The sequence below is a fragment of the Nanorana parkeri genome, unplaced genomic scaffold, assembly GCF_000935625.1.
Source record: "Nanorana parkeri isolate BGI_ZX_2015 unplaced genomic scaffold, ASM93562v1 scaffold793, whole genome shotgun sequence".
Lineage (NCBI taxonomy): Eukaryota > Metazoa > Chordata > Amphibia > Anura > Dicroglossidae > Nanorana > Nanorana parkeri.
In genome coordinates, this window is record NW_017307061.1 from 766983 (window position 1) to 793404 (window position 26422).

The 26422-nt window shown below is 40.4% G+C and overlaps 1 protein-coding gene across 1 annotated transcript in view; it reads left to right on the forward strand.

The window, feature by feature from the left end:
• The window catches only part of LOC108793946 (acyl-CoA desaturase-like), a 23617-nt gene extending 1204 nt beyond the window's left edge, over window positions 1-22413 (forward strand). Inside the window, 6 exon segments of the mRNA XM_018564907.1 lie at window positions 5987-6248; window positions 15774-15972; window positions 17020-17034; window positions 17955-18077; window positions 19435-19667; window positions 22162-22413. Of these exon segments, the coding sequence (XP_018420409.1) occupies window positions 6005-6248; window positions 15774-15972; window positions 17020-17034; window positions 17955-18077; window positions 19435-19667; window positions 22162-22361 (1014 nt within the window). The 5' untranslated portion in view covers window positions 5987-6004 and the 3' untranslated portion in view covers window positions 22362-22413.
• Window positions 22414-26422: the final 4009 nt, after the last annotated feature.

A 26422-nucleotide genomic window follows, 5' to 3' on the forward strand; every position in this document is an offset into this window, starting at 1 on the left:
ATTAAGGGGAGCCTCCCCCCCCCCCCCCCAGTTTTTGTATGCCTTTTTACCTGTTATGCTGAGTTTATACCAAAAAACATACTCGCCTGCCCAGCCAATCCAGTATTATCCTGCTTTGATCCGACGCCACAGCCTGGGCCCAGCGCTGACATCTTCTTTGACGTCATCAGGAGCTGTCTGATTCTTCTGGTTTCTGTAGCTGCCCCCCAAAGGCACGCATCCAGGTCCACCCCCTTGGCCGCTGTGTGACCTTGCTCTTGCACCCTCCTGGGACATGTGACTGGTATGCAGGAGCACAGCATTTTCACCTAGGTGAAAAATATATTAAAGGGGCGGGGCCAAATATATTTTTTTGAGGTAAAGAGAAAAAAAGGCGTTTTTTTTATTGCGGAGAGGGTTTGCAGGGTGCTGAAGAAAACCTGGGGAGTGGAGGTCCACTTTAATATTTGAAGCTCCCTTATTGGCCATTGATTTTTGGATGTCCAACACCGATTTACTAAAACTGAACACAATCAACATGTACAAATTCAATAAAGCCAAATTCACACCTCCATGGTAGTAGTAACTGGGCATATGTACATTTCCATCCGGGGGTCAGGGATTTTAAACCTAAAATACACGCCTGGGACATTTTTGAGACTTATTGGGAGCTGAACTCCATGCAAGCAATTGAGGTGACACTAAACTAAAAATCGGGGGCGGGACTTAAACCTTAAAAATGCATTCAAGTACCTTAACTGTTAACAATAATGTATTTTATTTATGTATCACTCGGCTGTAGATCCTCAAATAATCTCTGGATTTGTGCTGACACTGCCCTTCCTTCTGGAGGGTGGCTACTTTTGTTCCCCATGGTCCCTGTGTGCGTTGTAAAGTAGTCACGGCCCCAAGCTCCCTCCTGTAATGGACTACAATCTCAGGTTTAGTTTACTAATTTGTATTGAGATTGTAAAAACACAAGATTGGGGGTTCTATCTATTTGACTTCAATTTGACTGGCACAATGCATGTTACAGGTCAGTGTCTCAGTAAATATGAAGTTAGAGAAAGCCAGTCATTTAGCATTTTAAGTCAGAAATGTCATCACAAGTCTCTTATAAATAAATGTCAGAATCTAGTTAAGAACTTTAATTACCCTGGGTTACCATTTTACATTATACTACTGCCATGCTACTCCCTACCTTGAAACACAGTTGATTTGCTTCCTTAACAGTGTTGTAGAACAACTACAGCCAGTTGGAGAGCTGCTTGTTTCATTTCAATATGACCCAGCCCAGCCCCTGAAATCCACGTTGTTTCAATGTAAGCAGTATTGATTCAGCATAGAAAACCCATTGAAGACCAAAGCAAACCAATCAGTAGATGGTTCACTGCCCCTTTTTTTAAAATGGAAAATCTCATATCTAAGCCATAATTGTCTCTTAATCCCAGTATAGTATAAAACAGCAAAATCATTTATTAAAGTGGACCTGAAGTCTAAACTTTCAATTCACTTGACAAATACCAACCTGTGTCCCTGAACCAAAGCTTTAGACTGGAACTAGTGGGGACTCCATGGCCTGTAGGACCCAGAGGGAGACTGTTTTAGGTCACTGATAAGTGTTTGAGTGCTTTATTTAGCTTATATTATGCAGCGTGGAGGGAAAGTGGGCAAGTGGACCTAAAATTGAATACTGATGAACGGTCCAATTTAAGCATTCATTAAGCCTACCACATACTCATGAAGATATGCCTGAACTAGCATTCAGATAGCTGCCTTGAATTTTCTTCAAGTTGCAGATTGCAAGTACTGCTCATAAAGGGCCAAACCTTGCTCTGTAATGCACACATATGCTCGCAGGTCATCATTATCAGGCATTTCTATGATGAATTACTGGAGGAGCTCATTGTCATTATGTGCACTTTGAAATGCATCACTGTGCTGAAATCAACGGCTAAAAATGAAAATAATGAAACGTATTTATTTTTTCTAAGTGCAGCATTCCATATTATTATTATTACAGTAATGTTATTGACTTAAACAGGGAAATGAAAATAATTATGTTGGGTTTATTAACAAAATGTATTCGCTACAATGTTCATTTTTGTTATGTGCTCCAGCTGCTTCCAACATACGTAGGTTTGTAACACTTATAAACGCCTAGAATAAAGAGGTTGTCACTTCAACTAGTCACAGTCAAGCAGATGCCTTTCTGAGAATGAATGACGCCAGACATCTGCCCATGGTCCTGTCCTATCCTATCTGCACCTGGACTCACCACTGTGTGCCGTATGACTTGCCTTGTGGACTGAAGCATCTCACACGTACTTATTTTTTCTCCTTTCTTCTCATGAAGAAGAAGGCAGGATCAGCCATTTTAAACGTAGATTTTCCAACAAGTTGGAACATTTCCATGCGTAGCACCCACTTACCCCTGGGCAGATGAAGAGGACCCTTGTGTGGCTTGGTGGGCTAGCATTTAAAACCTCAGGGCAGAATCCTTGACACTTTGTAGGGTGAAAAGAATCACTTTAGAACATTTAAAGAGTTAATAAAGCGTCATAGCAAGAATAGAGGGTTAGGGCACAGGATATGCATAAATACCCAAAATGGTTCCAGGCTTCTGTTCTATTTACAGTCAATACACTGCTAGGTACCTTTAAGCCAAGACCAGCACTCTGTATTTGTGTACTGCTAAGCACAACCAGGTAGCACAAGTGCCTTCTAGAATGAGCAGCAAGCACTTCCTGAAATGTCCACCGACAGCAGCTTGCACGCAGCTCTCCAGGACACTATTCTGTATCGAAGCTTCTCCAGGATGTGTATATATGTATGTATGTATGTATGTATGTATGTATGTATGTATGTATGTATGTACCCTCCAGCAAGGCAACATGCAGTACATTCCCTAGGCCCGGGTCCCTCTTTCAATATGGCCTGGCAGCAGGCCAAGAAGGCAAAGACTAGATGCATCTTACACTGGCATCTTCTCTAGGTGGCAACCTGAGAGGGAAGTCAAAATTATGTGTATCCTCCCCTAGTCTACACCACTGGCAATAAACCTCCAAGTGATTTGCCAGAAACTAATCTGTTTTCATAACTGTTCTGCCTCCCCAGTCTAAGCATTGAAAGTGTGATCTCTGTAACTTACAGTTGTGGCTATATGACAGTAACTCACAATCTCAAATGTTTTGGCAGACTGGACTCAGTTTATATGACACCTTGAAGATCGTTGAGTTGTTTAATCCAAACTGTGCAGCTCTTTACCATAAGCGAACATAGATCAAAAGATCATAATGTGATCCACTCAGCAAAGGACATGTGGCTGAGATGCAGACTAGAACATAATAAAGAAGGGTGGTGCCATCTACACAGAGGAAAACCTGAACTATGGGGAGGGGTGGACACAAATAGCAGAGACAAATAAAGCAAATAATATCACAAAGCATGTGTAACATGGCAATAACTTAATATTACTGTTATTATTTATTATTAACACAATATTTCTTCTTCTTGCTTTATCTGCTAGCGACACTCCCTAACAACAGGCAAAGTAAACAATAGTCTGAATTTAGGGGAAACCCAATGAACACAAAAAATAACAGAGTTTAGGCTGACTACAATCGAGCATCAAAAATAAATTTAGATTAGCGACACTACAGCTTTTGGTAGGATCCCTACACGTGTGCTATGGCTAGCACTTTCAATATCGATATATTACCTCTTAAGGATACTAGTTAATGGCCTGATCTGCAACATGCAGGTCCAGCTTTACATATTGTTCAATTGATTGTCACAGAGAATGTCCACTGAGCATAGCCTTGTTTGCATACATTGATACATAAGCGAGCATGCTTCAGTTTAAAGTATGAGTCCAAGTCATTTTTTCTCAAATAGATTGCCAAATTTCACTTACCCTCACCACGCTCCAGTGCTGTCCCCGGCTTCCTCCTCCATCCCGCACCACCAGTCCTCTTTGTTCAGAACATCACTTGCATTATTCTTCCCATTTCCTGTGAATCGAGCCTGTCATTTACATGCTCTCTGGGGGACACACCATCATGTGTCCCCCGACCCCCCCACACCCCCACTGTGCTAAGCATAAGCACCATACTTTTCATTTAACACTCCATCTTAAAATATTGACCTATAGCCACACTCATTGCCAAACTAAAAAGAAAAATGATTTTGTTATCCTTTGGACAGTTTGAAAGACGAGATTCAATAAAGCCCAATTCCTGATAGCCCAGGAAAGTGAAAGGAAAACAAAAGTGATAGTTGTTGCTAGAAGCAACACCTACATATTCAATAATACAGAATCTTACAGGATTGTGATGACTTGTGCGGCAGAAATAACAGACATCACATAGAACATTAGGCTGAGCAAAGGTAATTATGAAGTAAAACCATGTCATCAAACATTCTTACCACAAACATATCCAGGGTCATTCACAAATGGGTGAAAAGTTTGGAGAAGACAGGAGAAGTGAACAATCTAGGACAACATAGCTGATCTGGAAAGTGAGCTGAATTGGAGAATGTTTCCAGTTCAGCTATTTTTGTCCTAGATTGTTCACTTCTCCTGTCTTCTCCAAACCCTTCACCCTTTTGTGAATAACCCTGATAGAAAAGCCTTTATTTTGAACATGAGCTGGCATCTTGCAGGGTAACGACCATGCTTTAATTAAATGCATTTGCATTGTTGACCTCTAACAGTAAGATGTGTAGTCAGTGTGGTGTTTTTTAACTAGGTAGATGGCTGACATACTGCACGTATGTGTCACATTTATATGTCTATAAAGCCACATATACCAGCAAGACTTGTTTTCATTGAATTAACTACAAAATCAAATATTTTCAGCTGTGTGTGTTGCGTAATACTTTTTCAAGTCAGAAAATGATTTTTATGCTATTATATATTTTCATATTTTTTTGCACATCTAGGAGGAAAAAAAAGAATGTTGCACTCGTAAAGTTAGATCTGTGAATACATTGAGGGCAATTTATCAAGACTGCAGCAGACAAAAACTGGAGCAGCTGTGCATGGCAGCCACTTAGGCCCCGTTCACACCTGAGCGTTTAACCGCGCGTTCCTACGCTCGGTAAAACGCGCAACAGGTGAAAACCCATGTTTGCCTATGGGCATGGTTCTCACCTGCGCGTTTTACCGCCCGTTCGATCGCGTGGTAAAACGCCATAAGCCCAAAGAAGTACATGAGCTTCTTTGGGGCGTATTAACGCCCGTATCTGTTATCAGCCGGATAACCCCTCGGAAATTCGCGTTTGACGCGCGTTTCTTTTACCGCATATTGCGGTAAAACCGTGCGGTAAGAAACGCGCAGCAAACGCGAGTTTCCAATCCGCTAAGGTGTGAACCCAGTGTTAGCGTCTCTTTTTCATTTTCAAATCCTAACTGAGCAAACTGAAGAGAAAGGCTGATTGGAAGTGGATGCTAATGATGATGAACTCTAGTCAAAAAGCTAAAAACACAGATGTTATATATATGTATGTGTGTATATATATGTGTATATATATATATGTGTATATATGTATTTATTTAATATATATATAACATTTGTTTTACCTCCCAAAGGATTAATATTTCTGCCCATTATTGAAACTTACACAGCCTAGCCACACAGCCCAGCCATGTATGAACTGATTGTTCTCTTCTACAGCTTCGTAACACTTACAGGTATTGTCCCTTCTCCAGCAGGCTCCATTTTAGCACATGAGCACTGCAGCACCACTGGCTGGCTATTTGTGCTGCTTCTTCCTCTCCCAGCCTGAGTTCTGCTGTACAGGGACTACAAAAAGCTGATACCAGGTCAAGATCATATACTTACACCGCTTGCATTTAAAACAAATACTGAATACAGAGCTGCATATATTTGTCTTGAGTTCAGTTTTACAGTTTATATTATACATTTTATGTCGTATGGAGGTACTAAGATTTGCTTGCATTGTATCTTCTTTATGAGTTTCATATATTTATTTTGCTTTACAGATTTATCCCGTTAAAATCATGTATCGAGGGAGTCAGACTGTGAGTACATGTGTGGAAAAGCCCACTGTAACTGCTGAGGATATTGGAGCAGACCGTGAAATGATGGATGATATCTTTGACACTACGTATCGCGAAAAGACAGGTCCCAAACCTCCCATGCAAATAGTATGGAGAAATGTCATACTAATGACTTTACTACATCTGTCGGCACTACATGGGGTCTTCCTTATACCATCAGCAAAGCCTCTTACCTTGGTTTGGGGTAAGCCAAAGCACTCTTAATGTTCACTTACATTATGTGTCAGAACACATGCTTGTTTGGGGTCAGGGACTCACTAAGTAGTGAAGCAAGAATAAGGATGACAGCACTTGAACCTGCATTGTGAAAAGGTCAGCAGCAAAAGCACCCATGTTTCTGTCTTGATGCCACTTCTTGAGATGGCAGAGGTGTTTAGATCTATAAGTAAAACCAATGAATTAATCTGTCTTAGGCATTGATTGTTAAAGCATTGTTATGGCCCAACCACATAGCACATGGTTCCGTTCAGATCTGTGCAGTGGTTGTCGGGCTAACATGGTCAACAGCATGCCCCTCCCTCACTGCTGTCCAACCACGCTGCTCACAAGGCGATGAATCTATAATTGATTTTGAATAACAGTGCACACCGTACATGAGCAGCCACCTAATCTTGCAGCCATGTGCCTCTTTTGCTTTCCTCTGCCATCTGTCTTGTACAGAAAGTAAAGACTCAGCCCAGACCCTAGCTATTCAGGCGAAAGAGACTAGAGTAGTAGCTAGCCACTGGTGTTATTGTGAATGATGACACGCTGGTAATTCATCATTCACAAAACCACAAGCCCTAAACAACACCCGCCAGCTACTACTCTAGTCTAACTCCCAAGTATAGCAGGCAGGTGAGTCTAAGCTCAATTGTTCAAGAGGGACCAGTGTCTCCAGTGCATTGTCATTCGCAACAACACAAGCTGCAACCTAGTATTCTGTTCTCTCTTCCCTGAATAACTGGCTGCTGGGCCATATTTAATCATTCAGTACAAGGAAGGTGGCAGAGGAGGCACAGACAGGGCTGCAAGATTAGATGGGGAGCTGCAGAATGAAGCTCCCCTATAGGCTGTAGCTCCCCTATAGAAATTGCCGTAAATTGGGCTTCAGTCTGGGGTGGATCTACAGACGGCACAAATAGAAAAGAAACATCATTTTATTTTAAAACCACCGCGCGGATCTGAACAGGACCAAGTGCTATGTTAACTGGCTCCCTTAGGAAGGGGGGATTTTCTACTTGTAGTGATAATTCTTCTTTATTTCTTCCATGTGTAACTGTTAGAGCCATGCTGACCACATGAACATTAACAGGTTTATATACTGCAAAGATTAAATCTCAACTATAATATGATGTAACGCAACCAGTCAGGTGATATATTATTGATGTCAGGAGACTGAAAGATGACTACTGATTGCTTTTCTTTTCTTGTTTCCTTACGGCACACACCTGTAGATTGTTTTTCTGATATTGTCTTGTGTTATGTTAGGTTAGTAATTTGCATCAAGAAGATGTTGAGCTACATTCTTTGCCAGTCTGTATAAACAAGACCCTGAAACATGGCTACTGGTTTTTAAGCAAAAGGGTTTGCAATGATAGTGCCTGGTACGTCAACATCATAAACAGTTCAGCTATTTAAATATAGTTTAACAGTTTAATCCATTACAATGTGATGTTAGGCAGAATTGATTCCTGCCATGTTATCTAAGTGGATTAGACAGTTGGGAATTATTGACTGAGCACATTGTATGAAATGGATAATAAATTGCACATCTTTTATTTAACAAGAAAAAGTTGGCTCAGATTCACAAGTCTGGTAACTTTCAGTCCATGGGCAAGCACAGTTGCTGGACCAAATACTTAATAAGCGGTTAGAATCTTTATTTACAATATATATTTTGCAATTATAATATGAAATATAATTGTTGAATTGTGTGTTTATATTTGCATGGAGTTCAGCTTTTGTTCTCCCAGTGAATATTTTTTTAACTATATTCCTTGATAGCCACAAAGAATATAAATCCACTTTGTGTGCAACAAATGGCTTTTCCAACCCCGTAATTATCTTGCAAAAGTAGCAGTGGCATCATCACAGTGCAGCAGATAGTCTGTTCAGAGAATAGAGCTGTAGGAGGGACCCAGCAGCTCCACCCACTACTTTCTGCCTGCAGAAAACAACAGGGGGGGCGGAGACAAGACCAATCGCCCTGCACAAGGAGGGAGAGCAGCAGTGACCGGTCTTTTTACAGGAAGCTCCTGCACAGAGGCAGAGTTTCACACTGGATTAGTGCACAGACCTGGATGAAATAAACAAAGCTCACCAGGAGTCAGTAAAGACACACATGCCTCTTGTATTTACACAATATTTGCTTATCTTGTTTTAAGTTTCTAAGTTTGAGTTTGTGCAATTTGAGACACTACATAACATTTAAGTAGGCCATACATGGTGCAAATTTTGGCCAGTACTTGATAAACAAAGACCTTTGTCAGAATACAATTCAAAACAGCAGAGGAGGAATCTGTTATATTTTCTTTGTTCAGCCCACAGGTTGAACAGAGAAAATCTAACCGTGTATACCCAGCGTCAGTTTGATCACCGCCAAGGCTGGACAAATATTGTACCAGGAGCCAGTTAGCCAGTTTACCTAACAAAATAGAGTATTATTATTATTGTTAGTATACAGGATTTATATTGCACCAACAGTTTGCGCAACACTTTACAAAACTGAGGAAGACAATACAGTCAACTATACAATTTCATTCCTGGAAGGTAGGAGGGCACTGCTCGTGTGAGCTTACAATCTAGTAGGAGGGTCAAGTAATACAGAAGATAACATTTGGAATGATTTAATGGAAGAAGTGAAAGGATGGTTATATCGAGTTGGAATAGGCTTTCATGTAGAGATGAGTTTTCAAGGATCGCCTAAAGGTGGACAGAGTAGGAGATAAGTGGACAGATTGTGGTAGGCAGTTTCAGAGGATGGGAGACACTCTGGGGAAAATCCTGGAGGTGAGCATGCTAGGAGGTGACTGGAGAGCTGGAGGTCTTGGGAAGAACGAACAGGGTGGTTTGGGTGATATTTTGAGATGAGGTGGGTGATGTAGGTAGGGGCAGAGTTGCAGATGGCTTTGTATGTTATTGTTAATATTTTATTCTATATGTTGGGCAAGTGGGAGCCAGTGGAGCGATTAGCAGAGGGGGCTGGCAGACACCGATTGGTTGATAAGGTGGATGAGTCTGGCAGCATCATTCATGATAGACTGAAGGGGGGTAGCCTGTTTAGTGGTAGGCCAACAAGGAGGGAGTTACATTACAAGGGAGTGAATTAGAAGCTTTATGGTATTATTTGTTAAAAAAGGACAAACTTTGGAAATGTTACAGAGGTTACGTCGGCAAGACTTGGATAGTGATTGCATGTGGGGCTAAAAGGAGAGCTCAGAATCGAGGATTACACTGAGCACCATGGCTTGATGGGAAAGGCTGATCATAGTCCTGTTGATTGTGATGGAGAAGTCCGGGAATGGGATATGGGTGGAAACATTATAAGCTGAGTTTTGGACAGATTTAGTTTGAAGAAGTGGCGTGACATCCATGCTGAAATGTCATTGAGTAGCTTAGTGATGCGTGAGGAGAAGGGGTGATCTGAGGAGTGGAAAGATAGATTTGGGTTTCATCAGCATAGTGATGGTATTGGAAGCCATGGGAGGTTATCAACTGACCCATGGAAGAGGTGTAGATGGAGAATAGAAGGGGCCCAAGGACACAGTCTCAGGGGACCCCCATGGAAAGGAAAAGGAGACAAGGAAGTAGGTGACACTGAAGGTGTGCGTGGATAGGTAGGAGGTGAACCATGAGAAAGCAGAGTCTTGAAGGCCAGGTTTGGAGTTTATTGAGAAGGAGAGGGTGGTCAACTGTGTCAAAAGCAGCAGAAAGGTCCAAAAGTATGAGTATAGAGTAGTGACCATTGGTTTTAGCAGTTAGTAAGTTATAGAAGGACAGTTTCTGTGGAATGATGTGGATGAAAGCCAGATTGAATGGGGTCAGGGATGTTGTTAGCAGTAAGGTGGTGGCTCAGGCGGTTGTAGACCAGGTGTTCAAGAAGTTTGGAGGTCAGTGGTAGCAAGGAGATGGGTCTCAAGTTGTTCAGGCTGGTGGGCCCCATTGAGCTCTTTTTTAAAATGGGATTCACGAATGCTTGTTTTAGAGGGGTAGGGACGATACTAGTAGAAAGGGAGATATTGAAGATGTGAGTAAGAGATTGTAGAATAGAGCTAGAGGGTGACTGGAGTAGTTGTGAGGAGATGGGGTCCAGGGGGCTGGTAGTTAGGTGAGTTTTGGATAAAAGAGTATCAACTTCGTCTGTGGTAGCAGGATCAAATGAAGAGAGTATGGAAAGTGGTGATAGACAAGTTGTATTCAGATTTGCAGATGCCTGGACTGTGGCAACTTCATGGCAAATTGCATCAATCTTATCTTTTGAAGTAATTGGTGATCTCCTGGGCTGTGGCAGGTTTGAATTGATTTGAAGAGGCGGAGGGGGACGAAGTAGGCAGTTAAATGTAGAAAAGAGTTGACGGGGACTAGATGAGGGGGTGTTAATGAGTGTGATGACATAGGTCTGTTTGGCTGTGTGGAGGGAGGTACTATATTTTTGGAGGGTGGATTAATATAAGGTAAAGTCTCGCAGGGATTTTGGATTCAAGCCATAGTCGCTCAAGAGCATGACTAGGCCTTCTAAGTCTTCTTATGTCATCCGTTAGCCAAGGTTCTGGTGGACAGAGCCCAATTCTGTGAGTGGTGACTGGGGCAAGTGTGTATACAGGAGGAGAGTGAGCTATTGTAGAAAGAAATAGCATGGTCAGGGCAGGACAGGGGTGTGACTATGTCATTAAAGGTATTCTGTTGCAGAGTAAAGAAGAGAAGGGTTAAAGTGGTGAAGGTTTCTACGGGTAATGGTTTGCTGGTTGGAGTGTTAGGGGCTTAACAATAAGGAGATTGTGAAACTGACAAGGTTGTGATCAGAGAGCGGAAAAAGGGTGAGATTGCATGGAGTGCAGAGGTGGGAGAATGAGATCAAGGGTGTTACCATTGGAGTGAGTGGAAGTGTCAGTCCATTGAGGTAGGCCAAAGGAAGAAGTTAGTAGAGTTAGGCTGAGTAGCTGAGAGGTTGCTGGTACGTTAACATTAACAGTCACATTAAAGTCACCAAGAATAACAGTGGGTGTTTCTGAGGAGAGAAAGTAGGTTAGGCCAGGCAGATAAGTTGTCAAGGAAGCTTGATACTGGTCCTGGAGGCTGATAAATCAGAGCAATCCTCAGAAAAAACAAACTTCAAAAGAGAAGAGTAATAGATAAGGTGGTGTAGGAAGAACTTGAAAAGTGCATTGTGCGAGTAGAAGGATTCTACTCCCACAATGCAGGATTGAGGATACAATTATGAGGAGAGGAAGAGCGAGCATGTTAGAGGGAGAAAGGAAGTTAGTAGCAGACTGGGAGAAGGAAAGCAGGTTGTAGAAAAAAAGTTTACTTGCAGTCCCTGTGAAAAGTAGTTGCTGATACTTTCTTTTAGGTGCCTTTCTTTTAACCAGTTGACATCCGCGGTGTTTAACCCCCTTCCCATCCAGGCCATTTTTCAGTATTCAGCGCTGCGGTACTTTAACTGACATTTATTCCGTCATGCAACTTTTAAAAGTTCCCCTGTACTTTTTTATATATTTTCTTCATCAGAGATGTATAATGTCTGACTGTGCCCTCCCCCATAAGAGCATCTAAACTTATACTGAGATGGGGTTAGGGGTATAATAGCCAATTATAGTAGTAGTATAGTAGACACCTCTGTCTTAACACAGCAGGCTCCATGCCCAGTGCATTAATTCCCAGGCTTAGGCTGGGTTCACACCAGGGCGTTTTTCAGCGCTGATCGAAGAGCTGAAAAACGCTCAGCAAGTGAAATCCTATTGAGTGCTATGGGCATGGTTCCCACCAGGGAGTAGTTCAGTGCGATTTGTCGCGCTGAAAAACGCCCTACGCCCGATATAGTACAGGAGCTTCTTTGGGGCGTATTTTAGCGCGTATCCGTTGATATTCCCGAGTGTGGCTCGGGGTTAACAAAGCGGTAACCCGAGCCACTCGGGAATACAGCGTAGGTCTTACCTTGTCTGCGATCCCCGCTGTGTTCTCCGGCGTCTTACGGGTTTTGTCCCTCCGAGCGTCCGCGTCGCAGGGGGGCGGAATCGGCAGGAAGTTTAAAAAGTTTTAAAAAACGAGCGTCAAACGCACATTTCAGTGAACAAAAAAACGTGTTTTGAAACGTGCTGAAAAAACGAGCATAAAACGCTCCTATTTGGAACGCCCAGGTGTGAACCCAGCCTTACAGCTAAGCTTACTTGCTACTTCTGCAACCCCCTGTTACCCCACTGCAGCCTGAGTTGGCTTGAGAAAGGGATCCTGCAAGGCCCTGAAACATCTGCTTGTGTTGTCTGTGGCTTCATGTGAATAAAGGACAAGATTGTCCCTGAACCTAGGTGTGCTGGCTTTAATATCCTTATTTTCTTATGATTACATGGTGGCCTCATCCACCAATTCACTACAGCACCCTGCAGGAACTGTAGGCAAGCCTGTAAGTTGTGTGACAGATACAGTACCACTGAACTGCCAGGAGGTTTTCCTCTGTACAGAAAAATGTGTTTAATTATGAATTCATTTTCTTCTCCATCACATTTCAAAGTTAATTATAATACTTATTCATCAGGCTATATGTGTGACGTTCCATTTTCTGGAGCATTTTAAATGATAGTGGTAGACTACACAGGGACAATTTTGATAAAGTCAAACTAGATTTAACAAACAGCCAGAAGGTCATAAAGTCACTGTTCATAAAGAACTAACGCAGTGCATTTTCATGGGACTCCAATTGTTCAGAGCATTATCCTGCTAATTCAATTATTCAGCCCTTCCTGCACAAATGTGAAAGCAGTTCTGTGTAGCAGGAAAATAATGGTGAGCCTCCAGTTAGCAGGCAAACCATCTATTTCACTAATGGCACTAGGATTTTTTCCTCATTTAAAAAAAAAAACAATAACTTTATTCTGCTTGATAATAAATGCACTTGTTTAAAGTTTTGCGAACAAGCCGTGTGTGTATATTAAAACTACGTCTCTTGAGAAAGCATCATTTGCAGGTATCTATTTATCACTAGAATATAGTTGGTTGTGTTATGAAAATCTATAATTTAATTTAAAGCAGATAATTGCACTGAGATCAGTAGAGTTCTCCTGGGAAGATATGTCTCATGTTGTAACTACTGTACATAATATTGGTACAGCAGTTTTGTAGCATTCACTTACACAATAATAACGTCTTTCAGGTTATTCCTGAGAAGGGTCATGTAACTTTTCCATAGAAATTGACCCGAAAACATGACATTACAAAAGGTTCATTTATAAAGAGTTGAATGGGAGGTTTACCCAAAGTTCAACATACATTTGCCAGTGCATCGTTTGTTTGAGTCAACATTTGTTGCCCTTTTCATGTTAAATGCTTGGACAGTACCAGGAGGTGCCAAGGCGTTTCTTAGTTTGATCAGCTCTGCAATGGCTTATATGTGAGGTTTTTGTTAGGGTTTGAAATGTAGGCTAGAGGTTGAAACATAAGAATAGGGGGTAGGTGAAGGTTTGGGGTTACATAGTGAAATTTAGGCTAGGGGTTATGATATCCTTTTGAGGGGTTAGGTTAGGTGTTGAGTAGAGGTGCACCAAAATAGAATTTTTAGATCGAAACCACCCAGCGGGGAGGAGAGAATCTAGAGATGCACTGTCATTGTTGGGAAAAAAAATGATGTACTTTCGGCATTTTGCCCAAAGTACCATTTTCGGGTGAAATGTTTTGGCGGCCAGAATTTCGGCGCATCCCTAGTGTTGATATTGACAGAGCTATTCACAGAAGAGTGAAGAGTTTGGAGAAGACAAGAGAAGTGAACAATCTAGGCTAAAGTAGCTGATTTGGAAAAATTCTCCAATTCAGCTCACTTTCCGGTACAGCTATGTTGTCCTAGATTGTTCACTTCTCCTACTTTCTCCAAACTCTTCACCGTCTTGTGAATAACCCTGTTAGTGTTTGAAACACTTACCATGTTAATTACACTTAGGAGAGTTTTAGGATCTTTACTTATCCTCAGTGCTAAAAGAACATGCGAAAAAGAGCATTGAGAACTAGTGTACTGAGGAAATCCAGCAATTTCTGATGCATACCCCCGTGACTATTTTGCCTGTACAGATTTGTTGTGGATTCGCCACATATTCTCGGAACATTTTCCACAAAGTCACCTCAATAATATTATTGAATGCTGGCAAATTTTGATTAGGAATTCTGGTGAATACAAGTAGGTAATATACCTGTATTTACCCAATCTATAATAGATTCCCTAATTTAGGAAGAACTATTTTTATGCTGTGGAATTAAGTACCAGTGTACTAGTTTTCTGGGATGCTAGTTACAGTGGCAGACATTGATTACAAGGAAACAGTTTAGCCTTAAGTCATCATTTCTTGATCGTACAGTAGTAGTACAGGACACATGCAGATTCAGAGACAACTGGGTAATATGCAGGTATCATTGAGTGGACACTGGAAAAAACTGTGAGGACCCTCCTATGACCTCTGCAACTCCAGGAAATCCTCATTTTTTCTTCTAGTGTCTTAGAAAAAGGACTTTTACTTCTGCTAGGAGAGTTTTGGAGCTGGCAGCGCTATCTTGCAAGGAACCTTTCCTGTTCTTTACAAGGATAAGGTTGTGCTTAGGCCAAAGGATTCCATTTCTTACCTAAGGTGGTGTCTTCTTTTCATCTTAAGGAGGACATCGTCCTTCCCTCCTTTTGTCCTTTCCCAAAACATCCTAAGGATGTTTTTTTTGCCATCTGCGCTGAAGATTTGCAAGGGCACCAGGTGGATGTTCGGGCGTCTACTGATGCTAGTTATGGCCATCAGATGCTACAGGCTGATGTCTGACATTGGGGTTTCCCCCTTGTTTTCTGTTATATGGGTCTGTAGGTGGGTTGTTTTGCTCTGCTGCCCACCCTCTTTTCTATTGCTTGTGTGTCCAGTCTTCCATGAATCTGCCTCTTTCCTGTACTGTGCAATCAAGAAAATAGGATTTTTGACTTGCCAGTAACATCCACTTCTTGGAGTACAGTACAGGACACAGCACCCTTCACTCTATGTCCTTTATTGCTTGCTAAAAAAAAACTGAGGGTTCCCTGGAGTGGGAGGGGTTATATAAGGGTACAGTGTACAGTCACCTGATGATACTTGCATATTACCCAGTCATGTCTGAATCTGCTTGTGTCCTGTACTGTACTCCAAGAAACTGATTTTACTGGTATGTCAAAAATCCTATTTTTGCTCCATGTAAAAGTAGTAGAAGTAACTACTTTGTTTGGCACCACTAGCACTAGATCAGCTAGATCTTGAGGTCTTTTTAGGATCTGATGCCTAAAAAATGCAATGAAGGAAGAGCCCTTGTGCAGTATGCACCTGACCTGTCTGTCAATTTGCTTTCCCTGCAGCCTGACAAAGAAACCTTTTGCAAAATGGCCATATCGTTATAAGTAACCACGGCTTAGAAGCCTTGCCTTGGTATTCTCAGTGATGAAGTAACTAGCTTGAAACTAGATGTAGAATGTTGTATTCATTCTACAGCCCTATCTGATCAGTGTCATTTTTTTTCACAGCCACATTGTGCTTCATGGCGAGTGCTCTTGGAGTGACAGCTGGTGCCCACCGCCTCTGGAGTCACCGATCCTATAAAGCCAAGCTGCCCCTGAAGATACTTCTGGCAGTTGCAAATACTATGGCATTTCAGGTAAACATTTTATACATTCGCTGTAGGGAAAATTGGAAAAATGAAGCAATCACCACAGCAGGATAAAAGTAAAGCCTTTGGGTAATATTTGTGTAGGTGTTAAACATTTTGGAAGAGCTACAATATCTTGACTCCCGAGTAAGCCCTGGTTCACACCTAGGCGTATTGCATATGCGCGGTTGTCGCGCGTTTTTTTACCGCGATTCGCGGTAAAAAACCGCGTAACAAACGCGCGTTTCCGAGGGCTACTTGGCTGTATCCCAATGGAAGCGCGCAACAAAAATGGCCCAAAGTAGTACATGTACCTTTTCAGGTGTGGGCCGTTTTGTAGCGTGTTAGGGACGGGCTGAAATACACCAAGGTGTTAACCAGACCCATTGAATACAATGGGATTTAGATGTTTGAGCGTTTTGTAGAGCGTTCGTCGAGCCTAGGACGCTCTAAAAAACGTTCAGGTGTGAACGAGGGCTTACTGCTGCTTTCATTTTTAAAGCTGCCGTGGAAAAAATTGTGTTCTACTCCAAATGCATGTAGTGGGCCCATATAAATATATATTACCATTCATATCATGTACAGCTAAAGGGGTTGGCTGTAACACTGAATTCATTGCAGTCCCAATAAAAGAGGTTCAATTATGACCCATGTTCTGTCCTAAATTAATATTCAAGAAAGTGGGTAGTCTTCTGTACTATTATTTCCAGTGATACTATTTTCCACTATCTGTTTTTCTTCCATAGAAGTGAATGTCACCCCATGTAAAACAATTCTCTTAAAAGTAGGAAAGGGCCCTAGATGTAGCAGTTTCTCATTCATTATGCTTTCAAATTGTAAACATGATGAAAATGTTTATCTTGTGGTAATATTCAACAGATATTATTATATTATTATACAGGATTTATATAGTGCCAACAGTTTGTGTAGTAGATTGTAAGCCATCATAGATTGTAAGCCCTTTTAGATTGTAAGCCCTCAGGGGCAGGGCCCTCCTTACCATCTTGTCTTGAATTGTATTGTGATTGTAATGTCTGCCTTATATTATAAAGCGCTGCGCAAACTGTTGGTTCTATATAACTCCTGTATAATAATAATAATAATAGTACAGGGGGACAGTACAGTTACAATACAGGACGGTTATGTTCTGTAAGTCACTGTAATTGTGTATGTCATGAGATACTACTGTAATGTATGTGTGATTGATTGATTAAGTAATTAAATAAAACAATAAATACTAGGGATGCACCGATATATCAGCCGCCGAAACATATCGGCCGCAAATGGCACTTTTGGCTAAATGCCGAAAGTGCCATTTTCCTGCCGATACATTGGCGCATCCCTGCTTTCTTTCCTTCCCGCTGGGCGCTGCTCTGTGTCCCAGCGGGGAGGAGAGAAAGTGACAGCCGGCAGAGCGCTGCGGGAGGAGAGCGCTGTGAGTGGCTGGTGTCTCTCCTCCCACACCGCTCAACCCTCTATAACAGTCCGGCAGAGCAGTGTGTGGGCGGAGACAGGCTGCGCTGTCACAGGAGGCTGGGCTCTCCTCCCTGCACCGCTCGCTCAGACTCCTGTGACAGCGTGTCAGATAGGAGAGCCAATGCAAACACTCAGAGATCAGTGATAGCTGAGTGTTTGTAGATAATTGAGGATATGGTATGTGTACTACCCTGTTTTCCCGAAAATAAGACCTACCCCGAAAATAAGACCCAGTATTATTTTTGGGAATTGCTAAAATATAAGCCCTGCCCCGAAAATAAGACCTAATGTGTTTTTTTGAGCCCCAAAAAAATATAAGACAGCGTCCTTTTTTCGGGGAAACACGGTACATCCTCAATTATGAATGAATAGGAGTGATCTACATCACCTCTTCATAGTTCATTCATAGTTGTAGTTATAGTAAACATACTTTGTTCTCATGTTATGAATGAACAGGAACACTCAAGAGAGGCTAGGGGGGGATACAGAAAAAGAGATAAAGGACTTCATGTCCTCAATCTCTTTTTCTATTTTAAAAGGGAAATATCAGGTGACTGTTTAGACCCCTGATATTTCCAATTAGAGGCTTCTTCTTCTCACATATTGGATGGCTTCTTGTGCGAAAACACCCAGATGTGATAGAAAAGGGTAAAAAGCTTGATTTAGGCGATCTTCAAGCAGACAAAGTGGTGATGTTTCAGAGAAGGTGAGTTTTCTAAGATGTGGCTCTGATGTCAGTGATATAGAGTCCAGTATATATTGTGAAGCATTAGTAAAGATGCACACATTATTTATTATACAGCAAACCACTTCAAGTGTGATGTTTTTTTTATCAATCCCTACTGTCTTAGAATCACTTGAAGCAGAACACAGTTCAGTCTACTCTGAGAAATGGCCTTGTGCTAACACTCATCAACACTATTAGCCTTATTTAATTGTATGTAACATGATAAAGGGAACCTGTTTTAGCACACATGAACCTGTAATTAGCACACCTCTACCTTTGCTGCAATCCCACTCTTCCCTAAACCACTTGTGGACCCCTGAGGAAAACCTGAATTTCTGAGTATGGGAGATACATGTACAGTTCCTCTGCCTTCTACAATGCAATGTTTAGTGTCTAGAAGATATTTTGCTAGGCCAAGCACTGTCACATAGGGGAAAAAGAAGGCAAATGTAATAAATGCGCACTTCCCCATGTTTTGTCTATTTAAAAACACTGCAAGCACAGACAATAGCCATTGATGCTGCTGGAATTCCAGTGAGTTTCTAACTTTCTGTAGTAAGCTGACAACACTGCCTCTGCTGTTGATCTCTGCTGAGAGCCCAGTTCTCTGCTGAACCACAGAACAAATTCACCTTCTGTTATGGAGATGAAGTGAAGGGGAATTGTAGTCTGGAAGTGCAGTCATTTTACATTGTCCTTTAGATTTACAGCTATGTAAGGGCCAAGCTCAAAAACCATTGAATTTATATCCAGTGAGTTATGCAATTGTACTACATAGTTGTTGGTTAATCTAAATGTATAATCAGATTGTAAAATATATGACCTTGCCTTTAAAAATTTAGAACAGCAAGTATGTAAACCTGAAAAACACATCAGAAATAACTTTCAGCAAAATGTGACAAAAACAACTTAGTTTTTTACTCACTGAACCTACATTGGTATAATTAAGTTAACAGCCTTGCTGGGACAGATAGATAAAGGGTAATAGTAGAGCTGAAATACTGTTACTGGAGAGAATGGTGCTCTAAACGCCTTCCATTGCTTCTCAGATTACTGGAAGCCTGGGCTTTTGGTTACATGAACTCTGCTAAAGATAATGATGGGACAATGGGAGATCTGATCCTCGTCTATTGCAGAGCTAACAAGCCAACTGCCCAGGCTTTTGCTCATGTGAATAGCACTGAAGGGATCCAGGATGATTGTAAGCCATATCTCACCACTTCCCTCTGAAAGATGCTGCAGATGTGCCAAACCCTAGCAAAATATTTCACATTTTAGTAATTATTTTACATCAGCATCACTTTGTATTAAATTCTGATATACTTTTTTGTACCAGGCATTACAAGAAACTCATTCTGCTGATGTGCTTTATCGTTCCCACTGTGGTTCCTTGGTATTTCTGGGGTGAATCTCTGTACAATGCAATATACGTACCCTGTCTCTTACGCTATGCTTTGGTGCTTAATGCAACATGGCTTGTGAACAGTGCAGCTCATATGTTTGGAAACCGGCCATATGACAAGAACATCAACCCAAGGGAGAATAAATTTGTTGCTATAGGAGCAATTGGTACGTATTTATTGTCTGTAATTATTATAAAGCTTTGTCACATTCATACAAAGAATAATCCGTGAACTGAAATGCAGATTGTTACCTCTGAGAATTATATTACCCAACACTAGGCATAGAATATTTACTCATCTGCCCCATTCTCAGTGCTATCATAGCTTAACTTAATTGAAAACATGTACAAACCTGTATGTATAAGGGACAGGATCTTAAAGGTTAAAGTGATTGATTGATTGATGTGTTAAACCTCACATTAAAATTCCACCTAGTTCAGTGATCCCCATAAAAAGTTTATCTGTTGCATAAGAATGTATTCTATCCTGTCTTTAACCATCATAACTTCACGCAGGACTAACACTGGCCATACACTGTTAGAATTTCGGTCAAGTGCTGCTGTGTCTCCCTTGGGACCCAGTTGATTTTGTGGAAGGAGCTAGTCCAAAGATTGTGGGCCAATCAGCTGGTCACTGTTTGGCTATAGTGACAGTGGCACTCCGGCCACTGTCAGAATACAATAGCCCAGCGGGAGGGGAGGTTTCGCATCTGCAGTGTTCAGTATGCATGGATGAATGAATCAAGCGTTTTTCTCGTTCAGCCCCCGGGGTTGAATGAGAATGTAGCGTAGTGTAGTCCAGTATATGGTCAGCTTAAGGAGTCACAGCAAACAGCAGTTCTCTTTCACATCACCATAGGAGTTGTTATTTTTAAGCCCTACAGTTTGTCATTTCTGACCAATCCTGAAGCATGTGCACATTAATATCGAAAACAATCTAAAAAGTTCACTTTTAAATTTAGAGATATTTTATGTTATACACAGACAAATGTATATATTGAGTGAGACGAGCAATAACATATTCATTCCTCTCAACTGTTCATTTAATCCATAAACTCCTAATATATACTGAATGGCACTGCACTACTACGTACATGGAGCAAAATGCTGCTATTGCTGCTGTCTGATTATTGCTCACTTTTCTGTGTCACTTTGGAGAAGAGACTAGATTTGTAATTGCATTCCATTCAATCCGTGACCTCGGTTCCCAGACCATGTTTGCTTAGTTATCAGTTCCTATATCACTTGTTCCTCTAATCTCTAGTGCTATACAGTAGCCATACAAGTTGGAAGCAATTGTTGATTTTATTTATCCCTGTACAAACATTTCCACTCCAGGCGGCCTGTTCACACTGGATGCATTTTGCCAATGCAATCAAAAGGCATTGGTCACAGAAAAAGTATAGTGTTTACTGGGGACTGTTCAAATCTGATTGCTATATTTCATTGCGTTCGAATTTTTCGCCATTCAAGTAAATTGAAATACAGTATAAGCCTTAAAAAAACATATCTACTTCAATACATGTCAACACATGGAAATTCTAGTGAAGGAGCCCAAAGAGTTACCAACCATGTTCTTAAAATCCAATTACTAGAGAAAGACTTGGTAAAGTAACATTGGTTGTGGAGATGGGTTTTTTTCCTTCCCACCTTAAAACAGTTATTACTATAAAATGTCTTACTCTGGTTTTGATTATTATATATTTAAAGAATAACAGCCAAGTGCCCAATATGACCTGTGTGGTTCTCCTCATATAAATACATGAATCTCATCTGAGCAAAGCATGTTTGTAGGTGTAGCAGCTCTAAAGGGACCCACAGACATTACACTGCTCAGCTCTTTCTTATCTGGATCATGCAGCATCTGGGCACACCACAAGTCAAATGACATTTGGATGCAGACACATGTAATGAAAGGATCATTCACTTATTAGTGTGGAAAAGGGAATAAATGCACACAGGGATTTATTTATTCATTACAGGTATTTATCAAGCGCTGACAATTTACACAGCGCTTTACATATTGCACATTAGCTCTTGTCCTCAAGGAGCTTACAATCTAAGGTCCCTATTTCACATACATACGAGGGCCAATTTTAGACAGCAGCCAATTAACCTACTAGCTTGTCTTTGGGGTTTGGGAGGAAACCCACACACCCGCACAAGCACAGAATGGGGATGCAAACCACGTCACAAATCAAGCGCTGACAATTTACACAGCGCTTTACATATTGCACATTAGCTCTTGTCCTCAAGGAGCTTACAATCTAAGGTCCCTATTTCACATACATACGAGGGCCAATTTTAGACAGCAGCCAATTAACCTACTAGCTTGTCTTTGGGGTTTGGGAGGAAACCCACACACCCGCACAAGCACAGAATGGGGATGCAAACCACGTCACAACCCCCTAACCACTAAGCCCCTAACCACAGAAGTACTAACACCTCCATTTGCTACAGGTATAATAGATCATTTTGATGACCCATATTCATGACGCACTTATCATGCTGTAGCTAACATCATCCGCTGCCCCCGTGTGAAGAAATTCTACTAAAAAGCAATCTAGAATAAATTAACAGGACATACATGTATATGTAAATTAAATTTTCTGTTAGCTCCGGTGATTCTAATATCTAATTACTATTTTCATCTTCCTCCAGGTGAAGGCTTCCATAATTATCATCACACATTCCCTTATGACTATTCTAGCAGTGAGTTTGGAATCCGATACAATCTCACTACATGCTTTATAGATCTAATGTGCTCCTTGGGCCTTGCCAGCGACTGCAAGAAAGTCTCCATAGACACTATCAAAGCTCGACGGCTGCGTACTGGAGATGGAAGCCATAGGAGTGGCTGAATACTGGGAAAAGAATGACCGTTCTCAATATGTTTTAACACACAAAAACAAAAATAGAGCAAGGATGAATATGATTACTTTAACATGATCCAGCACAGTGTTCTTTTAACGATGTACTTAAAGTAATTATAACTCCACCTTGAAGTTTTAGCATTCAGACCATTTCTTCTATTTGTTATATGTACTGTTTCTTTATTAGGCTTTTGTATGTTAGTATTATTTAAATTGTGTTTTATTGGTTGATATTTTTGCCAAGCATTCACTTTCTTACTTACAGTTAGTGTAAATTCTTGACCTAATTCCATGAGATCTCTACTTGCTGTAAATTTTGTCTTGAACACTGACCACAACTCCAGCTCTCTCTCTCTCTCTCTCTCCTAAGTTATCTCATTGACAGCTCTCAGGCTTTCTGCAACAAGAATGAAATCAAATAAGCGGACAACTTACAAGTGCCATTTTTTAACAATTTGTACATAAGGAAAAAAACAGCTAGATGAGTTTTGTATCTGTTTCATTTACTCTTACTCGTAAAAAAAAATGGTTTCTAGATGTTCCTTTGCTGTCTTGCAACTGTTTGCCCTAGCACTGATTCTAGGTGAAATGCAGTACTAGGTTGCAGACTTTGTGGCAAATGCTTTAAGTGAGTTGTGGCAGTATGCATATTCAAGGTTGCTTAGACTATTAATGTACGCATAAAGGTTCCACCCCTACTAATTCAAATGGAAACGTAAAGTAGAGAGGTTAAGTAAGTAGGTTTTGAGTTCGCTTCTTCAGTAGAAATGTGTTGCCTCATCTTATGGTTGGAAAAAGGATTCTGCACAGAAAAAGCATTCAGGTTTTCTCTAAAAGCACCAACCTAGAGCTAGTCAACCTGTGGCCTGTGTAATAGCTTACAATGTTCCTGCTGAAAATGATAGAAGCCTTGGCTTTTCAACATTGACCTAAACATTACTGTTGTAGGGGGCACCTTCGAAATGTAGTACTGAAAGAGCCACAGGTATGTGCTAATAATAGTATGCTACATTCTCTTTCCATTACAATACATTGTTGAGAAAAAAAGGCGAAGCTAAGTTTTTGGCTTTATACTTTGATCATCCTGGTTAGCTGTGCCAACTTGTTCAGTAGATTAGCTTAATATCTAGAGTTTAGTGCATAGATGGGCATGGCTTGGAATCCCCACCCTTTGGTATTTTATGATGCTTACTGTCTCCTTTTAGTTTATAGCGTAGAATATTTGTTCTGTCTGTTTAGAATATTTATATTTAGGATTTCTGTAACAGTTAAAGCTATTTGACATCTGAGTAATTAACTGCTTACAAGATACACATAATACTCATAGTATTTATCAATTGGATGCTCTTATTAGAAACAGACCTGCTAATTGTAGGAGAATAACTTTATCTCATTTTTTGAACAAGAAGCACTTAAATGGGCCAAAAAGGATTGGTTTTTTTATGTTCACTTTATGACATTCTTACATGTTTACACCTCAACCAATGCTTATCCTAAAAACAGAGCAAGTTATTAGAAGTCCAGTGCTATAAGGAATACTATACAACTGGGCTGGTTATGCTTTAGGATACAATACAAAATTATTTCCCAAAATGTACTACAGCAGATAGTTGTATCATGGTAAGGGCTGAATTTTACTAATAAACGTGGTGGCACCAAAAATGTGGGTGAACAATATTGTGGATTTTCCCTGCATGGCTTTAAATTTATTTATTATTTTTTAACAATCTTCTAAAAAGTATAATATACTAGGTTTTTGTAATATAGTGGACAAAGGAGGGGGGCTATAGTGCAAACAGCAGTGCCTACAGGTTCCAGAGATAGCTTCTGTAATCTTGCAGCAATGAAGTAACACAAAAATGTGAACTAATACCTAACCACTAAGCCCCTAACCACAGAAGTACTAACACCTCCATTTGCTACAGGTATAATAGATCATTTTGATGACCCATATTCATGACGCACTTATCATGCTGTAGCTAACATCATCCGCTGCCCCCGTGTGAAGAAATTCTACTAAAAAGCAATCTAGAATAAATTAACAGGACATACATGTATATGTAAATTAAATTTTCTGTTAGCTCCGGTGATTCTAATATCTAATTACTATTTTCATCTTCCTCCAGGTGAAGGCTTCCATAATTATCATCACACATTCCCTTATGACTATTCTAGCAGTGAGTTTGGAATCCGATACAATCTCACTACATGCTTTATAGATCTAATGTGCTCCTTGGGCCTTGCCAGCGACTGCAAGAAAGTCTCCATAGACACTATCAAAGCTCGACGGCTGCGTACTGGAGATGGAAGCCATAGGAGTGGCTGAATACTGGGAAAAGAATGACCGTTCTCAATATGTTTTAACACACAAAAACAAAAATAGAGCAAGGATGAATATGATTACTTTAACATGATCCAGCACAGTGTTCTTTTAACGATGTACTTAAAGTAATTATAACTCCACCTTGAAGTTTTAGCATTCAGACCATTTCTTCTATTTGTTATATGTACTGTTTCTTTATTAGGCTTTTGTATGTTAGTATTATTTAAATTGTGTTTTATTGGTTGATATTTTTGCCAAGCATTCACTTTCTTACTTACAGTTAGTGTAAATTCTTGACCTAATTCCATGAGATCTCTACTTGCTGTAAATTTTGTCTTGAACACTGACCACAACTCCAGCTCTCTCTCTCTCTCTCTCTCCTAAGTTATCTCATTGACAGCTCTCAGGCTTTCTGCAACAAGAATGAAATCAAATAAGCGGACAACTTACAAGTGCCATTTTTTAACAATTTGTACATAAGGAAAAAAACAGCTAGATGAGTTTTGTATCTGTTTCATTTACTCTTACTCGTAAAAAAAAATGGTTTCTAGATGTTCCTTTGCTGTCTTGCAACTGTTTGCCCTAGCACTGATTCTAGGTGAAATGCAGTACTAGGTTGCAGACTTTGTGGCAAATGCTTTAAGTGAGTTGTGGCAGTATGCATATTCAAGGTTGCTTAGACTATTAATGTACGCATAAAGGTTCCACCCCTACTAATTCAAATGGAAACGTAAAGTAGAGAGGTTAAGTAAGTAGGTTTTGAGTTCGCTTCTTCAGTAGAAATGTGTTGCCTCATCTTATGGTTGGAAAAAGGATTCTGCACAGAAAAAGCATTCAGGTTTTCTCTAAAAGCACCAACCTAGAGCTAGTCAACCTGTGGCCTGTGTAATAGCTTACAATGTTCCTGCTGAAAATGATAGAAGCCTTGGCTTTTCAACATTGACCTAAACATTACTGTTGTAGGGGGCACCTTCGAAATGTAGTACTGAAAGAGCCACAGGTATGTGCTAATAATAGTATGCTACATTCTCTTTCCATTACAATACATTGTTGAGAAAAAAAGGCGAAGCTAAGTTTTTGGCTTTATACTTTGATCATCCTGGTTAGCTGTGCCAACTTGTTCAGTAGATTAGCTTAATATCTAGAGTTTAGTGCATAGATGGGCATGGCTTGGAATCCCCACCCTTTGGTATTTTATGATGCTTACTGTCTCCTTTTAGTTTATAGCGTAGAATATTTGTTCTGTCTGTTTAGAATATTTATATTTAGGATTTCTGTAACAGTTAAAGCTATTTGACATCTGAGTAATTAACTGCTTACAAGATACACATAATACTCATAGTATTTATCAATTGGATGCTCTTATTAGAAACAGACCTGCTAATTGTAGGAGAATAACTTTATCTCATTTTTTGAACAAGAAGCACTTAAATGGGCCAAAAAGGATTGGTTTTTTTATGTTCACTTTATGACATTCTTACATGTTTACACCTCAACCAATGCTTATCCTAAAAACAGAGCAAGTTATTAGAAGTCCAGTGCTATAAGGAATACTATACAACTGGGCTGGTTATGCTTTAGGATACAATACAAAATTATTTCCCAAAATGTACTACAGCAGATAGTTGTATCATGGTAAGGGCTGAATTTTACTAATAAACGTGGTGGCACCAAAAATGTGGGTGAACAATATTGTGGATTTTCCCTGCATGGCTTTAAATTTATT